The 24,321-nt window shown below is 46.6% G+C and overlaps 1 protein-coding gene across 1 annotated transcript in view; it reads right to left on the bottom strand.

The window, feature by feature from the left end:
- The window catches only part of CHSY1 (chondroitin sulfate synthase 1), a 76,572-nt gene extending 52,920 nt beyond the window's left edge, over positions 1-23,652 (bottom strand). The window contains exons 1-2 of the mRNA XM_074156377.1: positions 23,393-23,652; positions 13,825-14,320 (exon numbers count right to left, since the gene is read on the bottom strand). Of these exons, the coding sequence (XP_074012478.1) occupies positions 13,825-14,320; positions 23,393-23,652 (756 nt within the window). The remainder of the gene's footprint in view (positions 1-13,824; positions 14,321-23,392) is intronic.
- Positions 23,653-24,321: the final 669 nt, after the last annotated feature.

Raw genomic sequence — 24,321 nt, 5'->3', positions numbered from 1 at the left:
AGTTATAAAAGGAGCAACATCTGCTCTATAACCGCTCAGCAGAGCGTTGCACAAGAGCAGTTACTTTAGCCAGCCTGATATTGCAAATGCCAAAGGAATTTGGTTCCCTCGTATCTCTACTCACGGGACCTCTGTTTAGAATATTTGAAATTACTTGGACTCCACCACACTACTAAGAACCCCCCCGGGTCTCACTCTGATTCTCTTGCTTTTGCCACCTTTCACCCTCAGGAGGTTCTTCCCCGTTCATCCACTTTGCTCCCTGGTGCCGGCGAAGAGTCTCATCTGCCCCCCTGCTAGCTTGGCTCCCCACAGCTTTATTAAGAAATCATCTTCAATGAGTGCTCTGGGCCATGGTTCGGAAAGGATGATGGAGAACCATAGGTTTGTCTCTGCAGGGCTCTTCACTTCCAGCTGAATTCCTTCACTCTTTGATGCTTTCTGAGAACCGAAGCAGACAATGGTGACTATTTTTGCAGTTTCTACCTGTGACTTTTCTGCACTTAACTGGTGGGGAGGGGACATTTCCCGAGCCCGCTGTGGGAAAAGGCCCATTCCAGCAGAAAATTAGGTTCTCCCTCTCCCTCCTGAAAACAAGTCTGCTCCTGCCTCACCTCACTTCAGCCCTGACGGTGGAATTTTAATTGAAGTGACTGGTGAAAGAGGGGAGGGAAGGTGTGGTTTGACTACAGGACACCGAGTCAGGACCTCTTACACTCTACACCTTGCCCTGACGGTACCTCCTCCCGTGGCCTGGGGATAACCCTGTGCCATGCAGGGAGAGCTCTCGTTCCACAGGATGGGAGCATGGGAAAGGTTTGCAAAGTGCTTTGATACTGAAGCACAAAATTCTAGACCTGAGGTAACAGTTCCCTCAATGTACTGGGAATTCAGGTTCCACCAAGTTTCCCTGCAAGCAAGGTCAAAACCACACTTCTTCAAGCTTGCTTGAGAATGACAGTCGGTCTAAAATTAAGTTGAAAAGTAACTTCTCACCCTCTTGTGAAAGAGGCCACAAAAAGCCTAAACGAATCTTCAAAGCCTAAATAGATCTCCAACAACAAATACTCCCCAGAGAGGAGAGCAAGTACAGGCACATGTTCACAAGCCAGAGCTGGACGCTGACACCAGGGCCCGGGCAGGGCAGAGCTGATGCTCTCGAGGGACAAGGACTTGGTGGTGGAACATACCATGGATCTGCCCCAAGCCACCTTTTGCCACACTCAGCTATGAGATTTCAATACTTATTCATGCTAATGGAGCAGAAGAGAACATCAACGTCAAAGCAAAAGAGCTTAAGGTGAAACAGGGCACATCCCTCTTGTGCTTTTTCTTTATCCCATGAGACCTATAGCATGGTAATTTGATGAAAAGTTGTTTTTTCCACCCAAGCTCTACTTTGAGTCAAGAAGCCAGCAGTGACAGCATCAGAATGCTATTTGGGAATAGAACTGAAGAGCTGTCAGCTTGCTTTGTGGGGTTAAAGGAAACCAACACAGAAAACCAAACACAGGAGCCAGGAGATGGCAAACCTTAACATTTCTGAAAGCCAAAGGAGACAAACATCAGAGATTCAGAACTCACCAGGACTTTGTCAGCTCACAGAGCTTCCTCTCTCCTTTCACTCCCTCCCCTACATTTCAAAAGATGAGTGCATGTTTCTGGGCAGCACTGGTTTCAGCAAAGTCTCTTTGTTAAATGAGTGTGAGGACGTGTGCAGGAGAAAAAAAAAAAAAAGCACTATTGGAGGCAGGGGGGAGAAGATGGTGAAATTAATCCAGAGGCTACCATAAAGTTCAAAAACTTTAGGAAGTCAGGGGTTTTCTGCAGTTGTTCAGTGCCCTATGAAGGAAGGGGTCCCTCTGCGCTGATGCACACACTGTCCTTCAAGCCAGGTCTGTCTCTGGAGCAGAAATGCAACACATTTTTCCCCAGAGAAAGTTCTTTTGTCTTGCAGTCACATTGCCAAATTTAGACATTTAATTCAAAGTGAGAAACAGAAGGATTCCAGTCCTGCTTTTAAAGGGAAAATCTCCAGGCTACCGCTCCATCACATAACTAACACCAGCTTTGTTCAGGCCAGGACACGGCGCAGATCCCTATCCTCGAAAGGAAAGGGAGGCAACATATAAACAACATATCACTGTACATCCCGGCCTCAGAGCCTGCATACCTCAAACAGTAACCACTGCTAACAGTCTGAGGCACCTTAGCAGATGTATAGCCAAGCAGCTATAAAAGAGCCTTTGTGCTGGCTGAACAGAAACAAGGCATTTTCTGTAAGGGAGACGGCCTTGACCACCTAGCAGAATAAACGGGGTTACACATTTCACACTTCCTCTGCACAGGGAACCGCGAGGGCAGATGGTACAAAGCAGACGCCGTCGGCTGGAGAAATGACCCGTTCGCTTCTGCGGAGCCACATCAGCGATCTGGAGGAGCCACATTACAACCAGAAGGAAGATGACATTGCCCTCACCTTCCACCTTCCTTGCTTGCAGTTCCTGTATCAGAACTGCACCGCTTGATACAAATTTGAGCAGACCTGCAATTCAGCAGAGACTTGCCCCTGCGGTTGTGTCCATGCAAAATCGTCAGAAATACTTCTGATTCACCATCCAGAGCTCCAGACAAACGCTGTTCATCCTAATGCTTAGCCACACAGCTCCTATTTTATATATTTTGAAATATCCTTTTCACCTTCACCCTAGTTTCCAGTTCCAAAATTAGGCTAATTCTTTAAGGCTGCAGGAGCTATGGCGTTATTTTTGGCCTAGAAAAGATAAGAAACCGCATGGATGGTTTCTCCTCAGTACGAGCACATGCTGCAGTGATGCTACCATCAGCAAACTTCAGGATTTGGCCAAACACATTATTCCATAGAAACACAGCTGGCTTCCAATTGGGCCCAGTAAAACACTGCAACAAGATAAAAGTGCAACTGCAAAAGGCTCTCGCAGTGACTACAACCCACATTTTAACTCTAAGGAGTTGGAGAGGACAAAAACATATTATTTGAAGAAGTCAAAGAAAAATTGCTCTGTCTGAAACCTAGAAAAGCCTCAGCTCGCCAGCATTCCCAGGGAAGCAAAAACCCTGCTGCTTTATGAAGATTAAATCTGATATTTCACTGAATTTCACTGAATTTTTAGAGTTGGAAGGGACCATAAAGATCATCTAGTCCAACTCCCCTGCTGAAGCAGGATTGCACAGAGCATGTTAGAGCACATTACTCAGGATTGCATCCAGACGGGTCTTGAAAATCTCCAAAGAAGGAGACTCCACAACCTCCCTGGGCAGCCTGTTCCAGTGCTCTGTCACCCTCACCGTAAAGAAGCTTCTTCTCATATTTGAGTGGAACCTCTGATGTTCCAGCTTGTGCTCATTGCCCCTCGTCCTCTCACTGGCAACCACTGAAAAGAGTCTGGCTCCCTCCTCCTTCAACCCACCCTTTAGATACTTATAAGCATATTGTCTCTCAGTTGTTGGTTGTTTGCTTTTTTTTTTTTCCAAATAAGGTTCTCCTTGGCCAAAGATGTTAGGAAGTGTCTTCAACAGGCGAAGGATATAAAACCAAGCATGTCAGTTAAGTAATCTGTGATAAGGTTAAACAAATAAAGTAACATAAGGTAAGGGTAAGGTTTCTTGACAAATCACCTGTGATAAGGTTAAGCAAATTTCTCTTTTGTCAAGACAGCAAAGGTATGCATACAAGGGAAGAGTATTTTTGCTGACTTGGACAAAGAACGCGAGAGGTATATGTTCTGGAGTCACTCTAGTTGGACAACAGCGCTTTTAGTGAAGCATCTGGTCTGAAGACTGTACGAGACCATTAAAAAAAAAACGTGTCAGGTATTTAAACCACTCTGCACCCATACGCAGAGATGGACTGCAGGAAAAAAGATTTATAAAAACCTCAGACCTAAGGTATAGACAGTTCCCCATCAAGTATTTATGTTACACATAACATTAATTATCAACACTCACTTACTAAGAACTTCCTTATTTCTTATTGAGGGCAAAGAACATTGCCCTTATGCAGGGTTACTGAGGAGTGAACTCTGCTATCCCTTGGGCAAATGTTTTCTCTCTCTGTAAAACAGTAACACATATATTAAAAAGAATGGTTACAAAGGATTAAGGCAGCTCAGTTCATGCAAACTAGCACTCTCTCCTGCATTCCTCACTAATACAGTGGTGACACGACCAGCCAAAACATGTAGCTTTAATTCAAGTAAGGTTTAAAGAAGTTACTGCCAAGTAATTACACCCATTGAAGGCCTATGAGCAGAGGAACCTTCATTAATACTCTGATGTTATTCTCAGAGCACTTTTCTAACCAGCTGCACCAATCTGAAGCGGCAACCATGAACAAGAGCAGGCAACAAGTTTTCATGACCAAACTTGTGCTTGCCTTTCAGAAGGCACACCGACACGAGGTCTAAGCTCGGCCAAGAGGACAGTGAGCAAGGAAGCAGCATCCAAATGCTGGCTGCCTACTCAGAGAGGCTGGTGCAAGCCAAAGGCAGGTGAGTTTTCTGATAAAGTGCTTCTCTCTTTACTGCAGTGACAGCAGCACTTCTGGAATTGCAAACGGCTTTCTACTACCCTTTTCCTGCTTTCTAATGAACTTCGGGCTGAGTCCAAACTATGGGTTCCCATTTATTTCATTGCTAATCCTAGCCTCTGTCTAAGAACCTGTGCTTAATCCACAAAGAGTACCGGATGCTTCTGAAGACTGCTTCCAAGAACAAAAATACAGCACTCAGCTGGAGCTCCCTAAAGCCATTCAGTAGGAAGGATTAAACCCAAAGACTTGGATGGAGCTTAGATCCAATGGGCATGACCCTACCTGTGCTCTCTTTATTACACAAGAGCATGTTGTGCCTTTTCCTAAACTTCTTTCTAAGCTAATGACTCTAAAGCACTGGCTCTGGGAGCCTCATCTCACAGCTCTGCATAAACATTTAGGGCTCCCATCCTGTACTGACCTGCTTTTAGCTATAAACCAGACGGTAAACGAAGTGGTTTGCTCTACCCTAGTAATGCTCCCAGGACACGAGACCACCGAGCACAGAAGCTGATTGCTGGAGCTTCGTCTATGCTGCAGCCCTGGGAGCAAGTCACTGCAGCAGCACAGGAGAAACGGCGTTAGGCAGACTGCAAAGCCCGCCGCGAAGCAGAAAAACTGCTGAGGTGCTTACTTGGAAAGGAGAACTCGCTGTAGTGGCTTTTCTCTTATCAGCAATACTCCACATCAAGGTACAACACTGCAGCATGAACAAAGTGTAAATAGAGAAACGGAGATTTCCAATTCAAACAGTCTTAAAAAACACTTTAGGTACCTAATAGCAATTTAAATTAAATACAGGCTTTGACTCTTTTGCTGAAGTCACCATTACTACACAAGCTGCAAGTAATTGGCATTAAGTTCAGTTGGTTCTTAAGAATCCCACTGATAAAAATCAGCCAGAACTTTTACTTTTGCTGCATTATTGTAACAGTATTTTAAACTTGCGCAAGAGAACTGAAAGAATCACTGACAACTAACTTGCTTTCACTGAGGACATCAGCAGAAATTCACTTTTCTGTAAGAAATTAACCATAAATAACCAGAACTCAACTTTCAGTTCTGCAAGGGCCCCCAAAGACTTTCAGCCTGAAACTTCAGGATTTAAGAAAACAAAACCAGTTAGCTCCCCAAACCCTTCCAATTATGTTCCCAATTTCTTTGTGACACATAAAGGTCATTTTGGTGTAGGCATGCAGGAAGATAATCCCCACCCTTCAGGCAATCAGGATTTCTGGCAAGATTTTAAGAGGTCTCCAGCTGATAACCATGAAAGTTCACACCACCAGGAGTCCAGATAAGCTTTTAACACAGGAAATTAGTGATAAAATGTTTTAAGCATTTTAAGGATCAATTAAGGATGGTATAACAGTCCAGCAAAGTAGAACCAAGTTCTCTGCTCCAAATCAGATGGTTTTAGAACATAAAACGGTAGCAGCAGCTCTTCAGCCAGGAGTTTCTACAGGAAATGAGGTTAGACAAATCCCAGACAATTAATCCTCCATGCAGTCAGATTACATACTCACACCATCCACAGAGTCATCAGGCAACAGCACAGAGCACCGAGTTCAACTGCTACCTGGCTGCTGCAAGGACTGGCCATTGCAGGTTGGCATCTTGCATCTTGGTTCACCATCCATGAGCCGATGGTTCTCCCACCACAGCCTAAAAAGCCAGGCTCTTTACTGACATGTTAAGTGCATTTGGGTGCAATGCCCAGGAATACTCAAGATACACATTTTTCATTAGTAACTGCAGCTGCAATCTATTAAAGAAGAAATAGACAACACATTAAATGTCATCTTTTGCCTTGTCAGCGCTGGGGGACCTTGTGGTCATCAAGGACAGTGACTTTTGGAGTAGGCAACTGGGAAGCAAGAGGAATTGGCAATTCCTGAGCCGAGGTGAGGAGTCACCTATTGTTAATAGCTCTTTTCAATGTATTTCCAGCAGCAGACCAGTGACTGCAAACACAGTGAACTCGCAAAATGTAACTGTACAGATCACAAAGGCATCCTCAGAGACTCAGCCCAGAGAGCACAGGGAAATGCTCGCAGAGCAGCCACTCGGTGCTGTGTCACGGCAGAATCACCCTGCTGTGTACTCTTCTCCCCAAAAGCATTAAGAAAGGCACTAACCTGCTATGAAGGCTACACACCAATGCAGCTGGCTATAACCACTGTCTAAAGCAACTCTGGATAATTATCTATGTTTATCCACTTCAAGTTCAAAAGAAAATGATGTCTTACATTAAATTGTTTTTATAAAAAGTAACAAACAGTAAAACAAAACTCTACATCAAACCCCATCATATCCATCCATTTAAAAGATTCACCTTTTGCTGCTTCTCTGTAATAATTTGTTTTATTGTTTATTTAAAAAATCCAAATATTTCTCAAACCACCCTAATCCAAGTGTAGTACAGCTAGCACTGAAAGTATTTGAGCTGAATGTGTTTCTACCATCCCTTCAGTGACCTCAGCTAGTTTATATTAAACCCCTTCCCCACATCAGCACTTCATTTCTATTTCCCATCACCAAACAGGTCTGGCTTTTCTCTCCCATGCTTACATAAGGCTCTGACACCTCCATGTTGCTGGCGCTTTAGCTGTGCACAGAACATGGTTCTAATAGATTAAGGGGAGAAAACCAAATATTCTTTCAAAATTTACACAGTTAACTCCTCAACCCCCAAACTTCTGGGTCACAGTTACCCTTTACATATAGATCCGTTAAAAACCTCCATACTGAGAGCCGCAGCTGAAGACACTTCACGTCCACTTCAGCTGAGAAAGACAATTTTTTATTTCGTTTTTACTGTCATGTGGGACATTTCACAGAGATTCTGTTTATACAGAGGTAGTCATTAAACTGTTTATTATCCCATCCTCATCTTTTATACACAGAGATAAGCACTAAATAAAATGGAAAAGAAAACTTGCCAACTCAAAGTTTGGTCAGCCATAACTGACCCATGGGAGATAACTGACTATACAGGTATTACTGGATTTTATATCGATTGGGTTTGGCATTTAACCATGTTCTTCCAAGGTCTCCAGTAAAGTGGGATTCATCTACAAAAGGCAGTGCAACGAGTAGCTCTGATCACAGCACAACATCATTTCTTCCAAGTACCGAGCCTCACAGCTCCGGGAAGCCATAAAATAAGAATCTACCCTGCAAAAAAGGGACATCTTTCCCATAAATTCAGGAGAGAAAAATACATTAGAAAACTTCTGGTCTCATACTTACCCTCTGCCTATCCCCATTGCTGCTCAACAGAACAAACTCAAATCCTCAAGTTATCTTCTGAGTGCCTTAATTAAGAAACTGGGATGATGAGCTATTTTATTAGAGTTCTTTGTCCTGTCATGCAGTGAAGGATTAGCCTTTCCTGACTTGTCCTCAAGATAACGACTAATCCTGATGGCTCCCTAAACTCAACAGGCTGCACAGATCCTAATTTCTAACCAAACCACGGCACTTCAAGAAGACAATAACGGGGAAAAAAAGCAATACTTCTGTTTGCTGGATTCATGGGCTGAAGCTTCCTTAGAGTCTGCACGACACCATCAAAGTCCCCATTTCAGCAACCCTCCGCTTAGGCATTAGATAAGTCATCCAGCTAACTAGGGACAGATTAACCATGCGCTCACAAAAACTAGGTCAGTCTCAAACAGTCTCTATAGCATGGAAAGGCATGTATGGGCAAGCACAAATCACACAGCCCTCCTCTTTTAAAATGATGGCCAGCAGAAAGTCAGAGAGATCCAGACTCAAGTAACTTTGGTACAACGCTTAGTGCTATATACAAAGCGGTTCTTGATTTCTACAACGAACAAGAAACCTTTACCAACCTGAGTTCAGAAGTCCCTAAGGAATGACTTAGTGATGTCAGCTTTTCCCTCTTGGAAATATTTGGTTCTCAAATATTTAATTATTTTCTGAAGTGAACGAGCTAGGTCAGGACTTGGGTGCAGATCTGAGATCTGTCTCCTATTCCAAACCCTCCTAACCCATACCTTGGTTTCACAAACCTGAACTGCAGCCTTTACTCTCTCCTTTGACCTCCCTGCCCTCCTCCTCAGCAAACACCGCTACTAAAATTAGGCCACAGTGGTCATACCACACCACCTCCCCCACTGTCGTCACAGACTCCTGTCACATCAGTCATGTGTTTTAGTCTCACACTGAGCCCCATGCATCACCTTCCCTGCCCAGATAAAGCTCTTCTCTAGTCTCACCTGTCTGTCCTCTGACAAAATGCCATTCCTCATTAACTTCTTGAAGCTCAATCTCCATCCATCCCCAGAACGGATGGCCACCCACTTCAAACTTACTCTGAAGCAAAAAAGACATCTCTGAAGCGCTTCAAAGATAAAATCTAGTGTTTAAGAAAAGATGATTTTCCACCCTAAAACACTGGGCATGCTTGTATCCTCCCTCACACACATGCAAGCAATTTGTATCATATATTTCTCAAATGATGAGATGCAACGGACTACACGCACATGGAGAGAGAAGGTATCTGTTGCTGCCAGGGTTTGCCAAGTTCCTATGCTCTGACTTCAAAAAACATACAAGCTTTGAAGCTGGAACAATATATCTATTACAGCGTCTGATTTCAAAAGCGCTGCTGATGCTCCCACTGCACAGACAAGGCTTTTTCTCAGAGGGTAAAGCAAGGGAACTGAAGGTTAGCAGTTAACAGTTGCATCTGTCCCCAGTCTTTCAGTTCTGATCAATCACTGCAGGACTTTTATCTTTTTTTGACTTCTGGCTATCTTACAGAAAACCACAAACTTCAGTTTTGCCCATAGGAGAGTCCATTCCAGAAATGGTACGTTCTGGCACTGCCAATGTACTTGGCAGATATAATGTGCATTTTAAGGGCTTTCGTAACTTCAGTGAATTTCAGAGTAGGAATTATCTTCCATTACTACAGATGAAAGACCACACAAAATGTTAATTCAAATCTCCCTTCTCCTGGAAGCCCCCTGCCATCTCTAGTCACCACTGCTCTACTTTTTCCCCTTGTCAAAGCCCAAAAGGTTGGACTGCTCTTCCTTGATGCTTATGTTTCCTGATGTGATCGCTCCCTTTGTCATAGCTTCTTTTCCATGTATATTATAAAAATCCTGCCTCACTTCAAGACATTTAAGAGTACTTGTTCGGAGGAAAGCACTTCCCCCTCCACCCAGACACACTTGCTGCTCTTACCTAATTTCTCCCACCACCTCAATCAGAACAGAAGGAAAATCAGGCAAAACATCTGGGCATGTGCACCAGCAGTTAGAGGTAGCATAAGCTGCCCCGCTGGATCCAGCTGTTTCTATTGAGCTGTAGGACATGAAGCGGTTCATATCACCTGAAAGTAATGTGTGTCAGAAGAGTTTAATTACTGAAGAAATTAATGGGATATGTATCAGCACTGCCTTGATTTCTAATAGCTACAAGGAGCTTGTATTAAAGTTACCAGCACTCTGAAGATGAGGATATTACACACAAATTAGAACAATACTCAGAACCACCTATAAAACAAGGCTGAAGCAACACTAAGCTACAGAGCGATGGCTTCGTAATTCAGATGCATTTCAAGGAAACGTTAGACTCAAAACGAAAACAATACGTTGGGATCGTTTAAATCACAAATGAGACAGCTTGTTATCAAGCCTGAAACCTGTTCTCAGGCTGAATAGCCAAGACTACACATGGCACCACAAGGCAGTGCACGAGAAATCAAAACTAGCACATCTCTCTGATCCACGCAAGACAAACTAGAAGAACCGCTGGCCAGATGAAATGAGACTTAAATATATAAACCTTTTCTGAGAGAAACATCCAGCAGCGTGCCAGAAGTCCAAAATACCAATATTCACTAGAAATGCAGAATTACTTCCCAGCAAGATCAATACAAGCCTTTTGTCCTCTTCAAGAGGACGGGCTGCACTCTATAACACTTTATAAACTGTCAGGCTCCTATCTGTAAGCTTCAGAGATTTCACGGCTCCATTCTTTTCATGATTCTTTTTTTCTTCCAGTTTGCTGCACAAAATCCATATCTTTGGCTGCTCCACCCTACAGAGGGCTGAGTTTTACAGCTATTTGTCAAATAGCAGTAACAATCTCGGCTTTGTTTTCACAATGATGATAATCCTTGCCATAAAGAACTTACATTTAAGAGGCATGTCTCATCTGTGACTCACTTGACCTGTCTCAAGTAAGGCCACAGCTACAAGCCTGGTCACAGGAACCTAAAATCCATCACGGGCTGCAAACTGGTCCTGAAGCAGCAGCCTGGGTGCGTCAGACGAAGCTCCCCAGAGCCCAGGGAGCTTCAGTTCTCCTCCAGCTTGTACATACTGTTGCTGCCTCTTTTCTAGGGTGAGATAAAACAGGAAGTCCAAAGAATCGTGGTGTCAATTCCTTTACTGTATTTGCTGAAAAGCTCCTGACGGCAGGAAGAGCGTGAACAAATCTTTACAAGTCTTGAAACGGGCAATAAGCAGTGCCACTAATGAAGTGGTCTAAGAGGCACTGCAGAGAGCAGCAAAGTGACAGAAACACAGGAAGGGGGAAAAAAAGGGTTTTGAGACAGACTGCTGCGAGCAGAAAAAAAACACAGAGCCAGGCCTGGAGACGCATTTGGGCACGCCACCAGAGTCAGAGCCAGGGAAGATGAGCAGCACAGTAAAGACATTGTGGGATCCTAAAATCAGAGAAAAGGGGCAGTGACAGTCATGGAGATGAGTAAAACGACTCTGGGCATAGAGCCCACTGCAAGAACACTGCAAGGGAAAAAAAACCACCCGCACTGAGGTCTGGCAGGGCATTCCATGTCCAAGATGCTAAGAACAAAACCCAAAGAGCTGAGGGATGACCGCACAGACCTGAGCTCCTCATTTGTGCCGCCCCTTGAGACTCTCTAGAATAGGAAGTGCAGGAAGAGAAGGATAAGTTTGAGGTTTGGGTTTTCTGAGGCCAACAGCGTTTTGTTTGCTGAGCCTCGTGCTGTCACTGCTTCCCTTTCCACAGGAACTGTGAAGAATGTGGTGGCCGTGCCCCAGCAAAGCAGGCACAGATAAACTTTTTGCTCCGTCAGAAGCTCACTGAAATACAACACTTTGCAATTCACTTACAGTGGCCTGTTACTTGATGTTCTTGAACATACAAGACATGGAAAACGTCGCTTTTACACCAAGCTTTCCTAACACAGCTGTTACAACAGCTGTGTTATTTCACACAGCTATTGCTTTATCTTAAATAAAATACCAGGCACTTTTAATCTAGTTGTCTGGGCAATGAGAGGACCACATCAAAAAAAAGGAAAAAATGACAGGTTTTTAAATTGAAAAGCCTCAAATAAATGAGTGAACCTATTCCTTGTAAAAGCAGCGTGCTTGCATCACTGAAACTCTTCCCTCTCTCCAAAGCAGCTGAGCCTTAGCATCTCACACTCCCAGGCTACTTCTGAACATCATACAGTTTATACACTTCACAGAAACCAATTCTATGTAATACATAGCACCTGGGAGAATCAAGTACTATGGATAATTTAACAGAAGCTAATCAAACAAAACTGATTTTAAGAAAAGCCTGATCTAATTCTGTCAGATAGCATTCCTAGTGCAGTCGTGTGCTATCATTAGCTATTTCAAGCCAAAATCATATTGGATTTAGGAGGTGTTTGCCAGTTTCAGTAGGACCAAGATGCTGACCTTCAGTTATCAAATACCACATGGTACAGGCATTCACACCAGAAGTTATTTCAACTCAGAATGTCTACAGTGAAATATTTATGCTGCTAAAAACTGTGGAAAAAAGGTACTGACTCCTCATGAAGGTCCAAACCACGACACTGGCAATACATAAATTAGTTTCAGGTCTGTAAGCAGGGAACGTGGAGAGCCACTGTTAGTCCAGAAAGTCTTTACGCACAAACGATATGAATGAATTACTGCAGCTGGAAACCTTCTTCCCCTTCCTCAGAGGCTTTCCCATCGCTGAACTCTGAACTGAAACGAAGCAACAGCTTCCGGGGGCAGAAATTTGGTGTCAAAAGTTTAACACAAGTCTTTGCCAGAGAAAGAGCAGGTCAGCAGCAGTATCTGTTGTCATCTGTGACCACAGCTTCTCTGTCACGTGGGCAGAAGAATCTCCCTCTTTACCACATCTCATAAAAGGACAAAGCGATGGTTGCGTGCAAGTCGTAAACATTTGTGTAACAAGACAAACTGTTCACCCTCTCTTCTGGTCTCAACTTCTCCCTTTTTTCTAAGGCAAACCCACCAGTGGTTTTCCCTGATCCTAGAGGAGAAACTGCAGCCCAAGCCCAGCAGGTGTTTTCAATCAGACAGTCTGTAAACACCCAAGACTCACACTTCAAAGAGCCCAGCGTACCTGGCCAGGAGAAGCCCCCCTTACCCCTGCGAGGAGCCACCAGCAGGAAGAGCAGCAGGAAGCTCTGCCACAAGCAGACTGGGGACTCACTCATTTTTTCCGCCCCCCAAGATACCAAATTTGCAGCCACATCAGTGTGGGCAGACCCTGAATTTCAGTGAAAGGGTGATGGCTTGTCTCTTCTGACGTCAATGACCTGCTAAGCAGGCGTCTGCAGGATGGGGCTGCCAGCGAGTCCCCTGAGCAGCAGCGGACTTGGGCTGCGGGCAGGCTGGGAGGCAGCTCAGCGTGCAAGGTGACAGTGCCAGCCACCATGAGACATCACTGCCATGGCTGTACTTTGGGGAAAAAAAAAACAAACCCGTCACTGTCAGGGCAAAGATCTGTCAACCTTGCACATTTCAACTGTAGTAAGTTGCATAGAAATTGTTTCATCTATTTTCCACACTGACACCATGTCATACCCAGCTAAAGAAGATAAAAAAGGCTTGGACAGTCAAGACTGCAGGGACTCGTGGACATTTTGATTTAAGCTTATTCTCTTTCTGCCTGAAAAAAATACCTGTTATGAACGATGAACATTCGTCCCCTCACCCCAACTTGCCTAGTGTCAGGCTCCATTTCCCTCCTTACTGTTGCACTTCCGTACTTGTGTAGGTCTCTCCCAGGATGACACTCATCAGAAACAAAAATGCAGAAACTGTACAGTTGGATGGTCAAGTTGCAAAGGAAGGTGAGCTCTGGAGAAACTGCTGTGCAGCCGTACAACAGCAATTCCCTGCATCCAGCCTCCCCCACCCTCTCCTTTGCCTCCCCCAAAACACACACCTCATTCTCCGCACCCTCGTCCTTACCTCGTAGGACCATACACACTGCACTCCCGCAAACCTCCGTACGCATCTTCCCACTTCCACGTCCTCGTGGGTGGTATACATCTCTCGCAGGCACTCGCCAATGTGGGGCACCATCCTCCGCAGGACTTCCCGGCTCATGATCACTCCTGGTCCCCCCATGCAGAAGTTCTCGCCTGGTTCTAGCGCCAGCTTCCCCATCTCCTCCGTGGTGCCAAGGCCAGTCTGCCCAAGAAAGAGGGGCTCGCTGCTGTTCAAACTCCTGAGGAAGTTCTCCAGTTTGTCCCCTTTGATGTAAACGTCGTCATCAGCTCTCATAAACCATTCGTATTTGTCCAAGTAGTGGTCATGCATGTATTTGAGCATCATGAAAGATTTCTTCTGGGGTGGGTAAGAGTCATCTACGCCTGGAAGAGGCACGATGGGGATGGGAATGGAGGTGTCCGAACCCTCACTGGAGAAGAATTCAACCTTGCCAGGAATGGTTTTGGACCACGTTCTAGATTGAAAAAGACAACAAAGACTAATTAAGTATGTAAATCAGTCAGGCAGAGAGTACTAGCAGAGTTCTCAAAGGAACCACACCTCATCTGCTTTACAAATTTTCTTTTTATATGCCTTGAAGGGTTATTTTTTCCCCACACAAATGAGGACATTCACATGGCACACAGAGCAATTGGTATAACACACAAAAAATTCTGATATGACAAGCTTCCGTATCTCATTTTTGCATCTCTGATAGAAAAATAACTCAATAGGAGTAGTTCACTAGTGGAAGGTGAGATTTCTTAAGCATACTCAATATCGGTCTAACAGATATTTGTCACAAGATACAGGGCAAAGCCAAAGGGAGCCAGGCAAACAATTCACATGCAACTGGATTTAATGCCTCCAAAGCTTCCCTGCAAGTGATTCAGCATTGTATCCACCTGCCATTCCCTCTAAGCCCCCGAAAAGCTCAAATGTACGTTTAGAAGTACTGACTTTCAGAGAATAAACAGATGCACATTTCACACGAACTTGTGAGAAATCAGTATCCTGTGGGAAACCAACCAAACAGCAACTTCTCCAGATGCTGTGTGGAGAAGCACGTAGGGCTTTGACAGAAGTAAAATGCTCCTGCCTGTTTGCAACAGCTGGAGAAGCACAGAGCATGGTAGCAACAGAAACCTCCAATGGGTCTGCCCATACCAGCAAAGAACTAGTAGAAAAGTAGTCCTAAGAAATAAATGCCTGCAAAACACGTAATCCCAACAGATGATCCGGTGCTACCAACACCCACACCTCAAGCAGCTTTCCCCACACTTCAGACCAGATTTTAGTAGACAGGAACATCACAAAAGAGGAGCCTTTTCTGTGCAAAGCAGTACAGTGACAGCATCTGCTCCACACCTTCCGTGCTCCTCTCTGCCAAATTCAACCCATCTGCGTGGGCAAACTGGGTCACTTATAATGCAGGAAGAGAGGTAGGATGATTCAAGGCAGACTGCAGAACACCTAGCCTCCTCCAGGGAGGATTTTCAATCATGTAACTGTTACAGCCTTGCCCTAAAAATTATGAATTTTAAGCTTTCAGTACCATTTTCTCAAATTCTACCTGCGAAAAAAGCAGAGTTCATGTATCCTTCACAGAAACTCAGAGAAAACTATTCTCATTGGTAAACCAACAGGTTTTGCCCCTTTTTGTATAGGGGGAAATTATTTTCTAATTATGTTTAGCGCCTATGCTCAGAATATAACCTATATTCAAAGCTGAATGTGAAAACACTCTCATGTTAAAGGACAAGTATTCCCTCAATGGATCACTGTCACTTTCACCAGATGCCTCTCAACAAGAGGTTTCTTGCCAAAAGCAGAACAGATTTTGGGCAGTACAGACCATCTGAAACTTGAAGTCTCCAGAATTAGCTGCCGTACAAAGTCTGAAATGTAAAAATATTTCAGAAGAATTATTGTTTAGTCCCACCGGGAAACGCAAGTACTAACTAAACATCAACTTTGACAACAGTACACACAATCACATGGGGTTGGAAGGGACCTCTGGAGATCATCCAGTCCAACCCCCAACACACTAATACAGCTTTGTGTAATGAATATCGCCCAATTACTTTAAAAGCTTTGTCTTCTGGATTTCTTACTGCCCTGGGTAGTGTTTCATTGAAAAAGTTTAGATCCCAGCTTCCCTGAAGTGCACAGAGTAAAGCCAATGGAAACATTCCCCTTCACTTCACAATAGAGGTCACGAGGCCTTTAATGCAGTGATGCAATTAATGCACAGTAGTAGTGGTTATAAAGTCACATCCTGTTAAAGCACTTAAAACTGCCCATTTTAAAATGAGACATGTTCGTATCTTGAACTTTCACTAACTATTAAGGAAGTTCTGCTGTTTATTTTCTGACACCCACACTCCACACACATATCATCTGGAGTTCCCATATCAACTCCCAATCTAAGTTTTAAAAACCTCTTCATCAAAGGTACTTGATCCATTCCAATTTTAATCTCATAGAAAGTAAAGGCACTTCATCTCACCCACTGTGACCAGTTCCCAATGCAGTTCCGGGTGGACCCGGGGCACTTTTCAGACAATCACCAGGGGAAGTTATAAGCTAAAATCTTATGGAAATTTCTGCTTATTGCCTTTTTTTTTTTTACTCAAAAGCAAACAATGAATATTCAGACTTGGCTCTTGATATCTTGAAAGATATGCTTTTGAAATGATTACGAACTACGGACAATGCAGGATGTCTTCTATCACTCCAAGTTTCAGTCTCTACTCTCCAACCGGGTACCCTCATCTCAGGACCCCCCTAAGAATGGTCAAGAGAAGAGTTCCCATTCAATGGAGAGGGAACAAAATGCATGTACATCCATAAACCCTGGTATGTTTGATTTCCAGTTCTTGTATTGCATTAAACCCCTCAGCTCAAAGCCAGTTTGACCCCATCTTTTCATGGATCTGGGCCATATTTAAGTTTCATACTAAAACAGGAGTAAACCAGAGATATATTCCTGCATATGTGGGGGGTGCAACGCACGTAGAAAGACCATGCCCAAGTGATAACCACACCCTAAGGATCAGTGTCTGGCTTGGGTCGGCACCACAACATTACTTCAGCCTTGCGATCTCACAGCGACCATGCCCCAGCACAGCTTGACTAAGCCTTTGTTCATTTCCTGCGACAACGCAGTTTCAAGGATGGGACAACTCGCCATGTTATTTGTGACTGTGGCTTTGAGCGTTTGTTCAAACTCAGACAGACCAAATATGCTCCCACTTCAAAAAATTGCCTGTCTGTGTCAATGCAAGCGCCGCTCGGCAGAGGCTGAAACAATGGGAGTCACCATGTGCTGCTCCTTATGTCTAAGCCACAGCTCGCTGCTCCACACGGCCCCTTTTTGGGGAGAAATACAGAACAATTTGCTCAGGAAACATGTCATTGCACCCCAGCAAAGAAGCCAAACCACAAATTGTAAGATGAACTACAAGTACATTTTTCTGACCCCAGCTATCAGCAGAACTAAGGACTGGTAAATGTAGGGGAATTCTGATCAAAGCTACCTTTAACTTTTTTATCTGACGTTGCAAAGAATCAGACCTGGCTCAATCACAAGCAATTCTGCAGATCAGCTTGTTAACAGTTATGTTTCTTGCCCATCCTCCCATCCCCAGTCCAGTTTACTATATCTGCTCTCAGGTTATGGGCAGCAACCTGACGCCTTCCGCTCCTCAGGCACAGAGCTCTTGTCTCAACACCTTCCTACTCCTGTGGCCCCACCAGCACCCACTCCCACCAGCTGACTTTACTTGCCTGGTCAAGGCTTCTCTAATATCAGACTTGCAGACCGCATCTGCAAATGAATTTTAAGTTTGATAATAATAAAAACCAGGGAAAATATTTTTAGCAACACTTGATGCCCTTCTTTCCCCCACGGGGGCTCCTCTGTCACCCTCAGCTGTTTAAAGGAATGTAGTCACAACTTTTCTGCCACCAGGCTCCTGTATCTATATCTGCAGAGACCATCTCCACTGCAGTGATCACTGGTGGCCTCAGCCAACCTTAAGGCCATTTCGATTCTGTCCAGAGAGAAATATCAGGTTCTGCACACAACTGATACGTGTACTGAACCAGTCGTTTAAAAACAGCAACTGAACTGCTCTGACAGATCCCAACCTTATCTCCTCCGTGTAACGTGAATCTGCTCGGTTAAACCGGAGGATGTGCATGAATCGGGACAGCGAGGCTCTCTATTACCTTCCCCTGGAGCAGCGCTGAAAACATGCACAACTGGGTGCGACCTGGTTTCTCTCAGCACACAGGACACGTAACTCCAGCAAACTAGAAGCTAGGGGTTGACAAGGGAATCAAAGTGCAATTTAAACAAACACAAACACAGCAAAATTAGGTAACGCTTCCTTAGAAGAAACCTCTTAGCAGAGGACATTAGGACTATTCCAGTATTGGTGGCTACCAAGTCAATTTTACCACCCCTTAACTGGTTTTGCGCACAGGATATCCTGTGTGTACCCTTATCCGAGCAAGACACAAGCAAAGTGGGTGCAAAGACTTGGTCACAGCTGGTACAGGTATTCATGCAATACAGAAAACTGTGTGCACAAAGAGAGTGCTAAAAAAACCCAGAATCTTCTAAAAAGCAACCACTATTCTAGTCACCAAATGTTGTGGTAAGTCATTTCTTAATTTAAGACAACGTTTAAAAGTCACAGCTTGGAGCAGGAGGAGCACAGATCTGGAATGTTTTATATTCAGTTTCCACCGTTTATTATTTATTTGTATTACCTTGCTTTGTTATCAGCTCTGCAGACTCAGCAGAAGCATGGTCAGCAGCTTTACGCAGACAGTGCTCCCTTTGTAGAGACCCAAACTGAAGATGATTACAAAAAATGTATTTGTTTTTTGTCTGCAGCTTGGGAACCTTCCTTAGAGGAGATCAGAGAAACCATTTAAAGTTTTGAGAAAGAGTCAACTTGTATAATTATGCTGAAGGAAATCATAATCTGTGAAGAACTCTTCAAGATAAATAGACCTAAAAGAGTGATTTCTTGAATACATGGTTCAGCTAAATTTCACGTTGAATTAGGGCTAGTTTTGTGTAACTGCTCTTCAAGGTCCCTTTTTTCCAGCAACGCTTGCTACAGGGGAAGCAATGAACCACATCTTAGCCAGGAGAACTGGGCAAGAACACCAGCACGTTGCTTCTACATGCGGTACTGCAGATGATCATCACGAGAGGTCAGAAAAACAAGCTCGTTTTTTTAAGTTTCCAAATGGGTTTAAAAGAGCTTGTCAGTTAAGATCTGCATTACAGAATTCAGATTTGAGCAGGAGTTCCTTTCAATTTTTTGCAGGACAGCTTGGTATCTAGCTTTAACGGAGAACCCAGCAGCTTCTACAGCTCCTTACAGTCCTTCAACTCCTTTTATTCAAAGTGATGCCAGTTTTCTGTCCATCGATATCCATCCACCTTCCTTGTGGAAACAGGGACAGAAATAGATCCATCATCCATAGGCATACCAATATTCAGATTAAGATCAAAGCCCACGTGTCCCAGAGGTTTGGGCCACATGGCTATTTTAGGGTACGTAGGTGACCTTGTTTCTCCATGTCCCCCACGCATCCATGCCAGTTGCCCTCACTGAACTTGTTTCATACTGTTCCTTAAGCATTCTTGCAAATTTTAGGTAACTGCTTACTGCTCAGAAAGCCCAAGTATGTCATACTTCTGCTAGGGGATACAAGAGCAGGACACACCAGGTTCTCACTATTGCGATACTGCAGTATGATCGATGCATTAAGCAAAACGCAGATCGCCTGTCACGACGTTCAAAGTCACTTCACACGATCTCCTCCTGAGAGGCCAGAGCGCATGCTCCACAATCCATCATATTACCTCACTCGCAACCAGAAAGGACCAAAACCAAATACCACCCAACAGCCTCGACCTGGGCTCCCAATTTAAAAGCAATACAAAAATGTGTTTTGTATTACACTTCTGCAGCAGCTACTGCAGGCTTAGACAGATAATACAAACTCCTTTAGACCCCAAATCCTTCTGGCTGCCTTTCACTTAAGCTTTTCCAAGCACTCAGGTATTTAGATTCCAGTGCAGTCTGTTTCCTATAAGCCATCAGGAACAGGGTGGCAGCACGTTCAAAATGGTGCCTCCCGAAGGGCATCCCTCAGTCCTCATGCGCGTGGCTGGCCTCGAGTGGGGACTGTCCCAAACTGAGGAGTACTGCAGCTGTGCTCCTGCAGAGATCCTGCCAAAGGCCAGCATTTTGCCATTAACTGCATTCACACTAGTCTCCTGCCACATTTCCCAGGATATCTAGCTGCTATGCCAGAAAAAAAAAAAAAAAAAAAAAAAAAAAAGGGTTAGCTGCCTAACCGCCTGATATGTCTGTTCCTGAGACAGCAGAGTTAAATCTTCTGGGAGACTGCTTATTGCCATCCTCTCCTTCCTGCAGCTCTTTTAGGACAACTCCCCTCAACTGCAAAACCATTAGCACATATTGTTGCACTTTCCCTGAACTCCAGCCGTACCTTAACTCCTTCCTGCACAGCTCTTTTCCTGACTATTTCTTGTCCTTTGATGTGACACCGCAGTTTGCTGCTGCTGCACTTCACCGGCCTCCTGGAAGGGAAGCTCTGCTAACCTGGCTGTCAGATGCAATAACTGCTGGAGCTACAAATCTCCCCTCCGAAAACCTGTAGATCTAAAAGCTTATTCTCTGCCTCGCAGACTACAAAAGCACGACTGTTTCAAAGAGCCAGCATCTCCCGAAAATCCAGCAGGCCCATTTTGCCTTGCAGTGGTCATTTTGCTCATGATTGATGTTCAGGAAGTGGATTGCTTCCCCTCTTGTTAGACTCTATCTGGATTCACAGCAGCAAGGATCAGCAAATGCTTTCCGCTCAGGCCCCTTTTAGCTGTGTCTGTAAATGGCCTTTGAGCCACAGCAATTTGGAGGTATTCAGCCTATGAATCCCTAATTCCTTTCAGCGCTCTGGCTAGCGTGGTATCAAGGCTCTGCACACGCTGCCACCCCGGGAATGCCTTGCTAGCAGCTTCCCATTTCACTGGCTGTGCCAGCGATTCAGCTCACCAGGATGCTTTGTCAATGTAGTAATCCCAGCAATTGTCTGCTTGAGTACTTCATGGCAATCAAAAGCCATTTAAGATTTCAGGTTTGTCTTCCTCTCCCCCTCTCCCCACTTTTCCCCAAAGATGTCTTCCTGTCACCAGGATATTAGCTCATTTCTTTTACCAACATAGGGGAGAAAAATGCATTTAGCCCTACCGCAATGTTAAAAGGTCTCTTTATTCATCCTTTCCCAGAGCGGACATCATCTCTAGAGGTTAAACCAAAATAGCAATGCAGTAAAAAGCGATACTCAGAGCTGCTTCCCAGGGCTGAAGGAGCCCGATGCCGTTAGCTGAATTGGTTAAGTTCCATCTTTAGCCATTTTTTTTGTGTGAGCAGAGGTTGCAGATCTGGTTCTGTAAACCCAGCTCTTCCACAGGACTGTTTAGCAAGCACGGGCAAAGCCAGGGACAAGAATCCTTCCCACACCAGCAATGTGAAACGCTCCACAACTAACATTCATCTCTGGACAGTATTGTGATAAATTTCCCTTTCTCTAATTCTTGATGCAAAATCTGATGGACGCTAGACAAACTATTCTGCCATAAAACCTGTTATGTGATGTCCCAACACGACTCCAGCCTTTCCGTATGTAAATGTGAATTACACAGCTCCTGAGATTTGCAATCCAAAACGCTCCATCCCACATGGTGAAGAATACATAACCCTGAAGAAACAGATTCTTTCACCCATTTCAAAGCATCAATCACACACTCTCTGTAACTTAATTACAGGTCTACTGCTGAAAGAAGGAATTATGTTTCCATTAAAACCATCGTTGGTGGACAACATGCTTCAGATTGCCCAAATTAAGCAATTTTACTGCATTTGATGCTGATGTAACGAGAGCTACCATTTCCCAAAACTGGGGCTTGACAGGGGGAGGAGGAGATGGTCTGTCATACATGGTTTTGCCATTCTGTTCTTACCGGCCAATAGGGCCAAGTAGTTTTCAACCCAGGCAGGCAGGACATGGAGAAGGGTTTCTTCCAGTGCAAGACTAAAGGGGATGTTTTATTAGAGAAAAATCTGCGCCAGAGCTCCTGGCTGCTCCTCTGACGGCACTGCCTGTGCAGTGCTCAATTGGAGCCGGGGTATACCCGAGCTGACATTTTAGCTCTTAACTCTTTCAGATTTCCCAATCAGGCTTCCCACGCAGCCTCTCAGCACTGCCTGCTGGCGCGAATGCCGGAGCAATAAGCATATTTCAGCAGAGCGAAGAGTTTCTCCAAAGCCACAGACACGTCTCTCACAGAAGAGATGATTATTCTGATGCTGCCGAGGCTTTGGACAGAAGTCCCGTTAGCACGCAGCGCTGGCGGCAATATGCAGCTACGGCTGGAGACCACGCCACGGGCCACAGTGAGCAGCGTGCAGTGCCAAGCACAAAGATCATCCCTGCTCCAAAAACGGGTGTACTCAGGTAATAAACACACAGCTCAGAGACCCCTGTTTCTGCACCAGCTTCACCAGCATGAAGCTAGGAGCATTTTGACTTTCCCCATTCAAGCTATTTCGCTACCTGGTCCACCCTTAGCAACAGCTGTGCTGAGCAAAGGCTGATCTTACTCTTTGTTTCCAGATGCCTTTTCCTAAGTGAGTCTCATTCCTAAGCACATGCTCTTGGCTTGGCGCAATAGTCTTTTTTCCCTATCGAGGGGGTTACAGCACTCTCCAAACTTTATTATTATCAGGCTGTTGGCTCTCTTCAGAGCAGCAGTCAAGGACTGCACCAGCGTGATGTGGCCATGCCCAAGGTAGGAGCACCGAGGAAAGCACTTCAACGATCCCGGTGACCAGTAGTAGGTGCCCCCTTGCTACAGTGGGGCTACCTGACCCTCAGGAAAGACCACTGGGGCTGCCTGCCTGCCAGGTACCGACTCGACCAGACCGTGTGAGAGCATCAACGCCACTCAACAACGCCCTCACGTCTCCGCCGACCTGTCCAGGCAGCGGAGGAGAGCCCGGGGCACCTCTCTCCCCTCACCCCACGGCCCAGCCCGGCGCGGCCGCCGGACGAGTGCCCCAGCGCTGCCCACCCGGGCCGGTGCGAGGGGAGCCGTGTCTCACTGTGCTCTGAGGGGGCCCCTCGGCTCTCTCACACCTGCCCCGGGGAAGGGCTGAGCGGTCCCGGGGCCGGTGGAGTAACCCCGGCCTCAAGGGCTCCCACCCGGAGTCTCTTACCTCAGCCGCTCCGCCAGGGCAAACGGCCGTGCGAGAGCCGAGCCCACCCGAACCGAGCCGAGCCCACCCGAACGCGGCCGAACTGAGCCGAGCCCAGCTGAGCCCAGACCCGAACCCACACGAGCGTGGCCGAACCCAGCCGAGCCAAGCCCACCGAAACCACCCGAGCCCGGCCGACGGCAGCCGAGCGGAGCCGCCCCCCCCCGACTCCCGCTCACCGGTGGGCGGCCACGGCGCGGCTCCGCAGGTACTTCTGCGCCGTCATGACCCCCACGAAGAGGAAGCTCTGTGCCGGCGGGCCGGGGCGGCGCGGCGGGGCGGCGGGCGGCGGGCGGCAGCCCTGCGGGCGGGCTCGGCGGGGCCGCGCCGCCGCCGCCAGCTCGGAGGCGCGGGGCAGGACGAGGCGCGATGCGAGCACGAAGCCCAGCACCAGCCCCAGCAGGACGCTGAGCCAGGCGCGGCGGCCGCGGCCCGCCATGCCCGCCCAGCGCCGCGCAGGCCCCGCGCGGCTCCTCACAGCCCCGCCGCCGCCCCGCGCTGCGCCGCCGCCGCCAGCCGCGCCGTGTCGCCCAGCGCCGCCATGGGGGAAGGGGCAGGGACGGGAAGCGGAGGGAGGGAAAGAGGGAGGGGAAGGGAAGAAGGGGCGCCCGCCTCTCCCCGGCCCTGCCCCTCGGCACAGGCGCCGTGTGCGGCCCGCGACGCGCTGCCCGCCGCCGATGGCCCCGCCCGGCCGCGGCGGGGGTGGCGGGGCCGCCGCCGAGTAGCCCCCGTGGAGGGAGGGAGGGAGGGAGGTGGCTCGGCCCGGTCCCCCCGCCTCCCGCCCCGCTGGCGGAGCGGGGGGGCGGTCCCCGCCCGGGAGAGGGGCCCCGGTGGGGGCCTGGACCCTGGGGTGGGGCAGGGGGACCGAGACCCGCGATGGGACCACCTCCCCCGGGACGGGGACCGGCTCCCAGGGCACCACCTTGGAGCGGGACCGCTGGACAGGGACCGGCACCTTGACCGGGCACCACAGACCAGGGCCACCCCGACCCAGCATCCCACCCCGGGACCCCAGAACCTCGGCCCAGCTGCCCTAGAGGAGAGAGGGGCCCCAGAGAGTGTGGGTGCTTGGATCCAGGGCTGGGGACTGAGAGCCCGGACATGACCC

This window comes from Numenius arquata, chromosome 11 (assembly GCF_964106895.1).
Source record: "Numenius arquata chromosome 11, bNumArq3.hap1.1, whole genome shotgun sequence".
Classification (NCBI taxonomy): domain Eukaryota; kingdom Metazoa; phylum Chordata; class Aves; order Charadriiformes; family Scolopacidae; genus Numenius; species Numenius arquata.
This window is presented reverse-complemented; position numbering and strand designations above follow the sequence as displayed.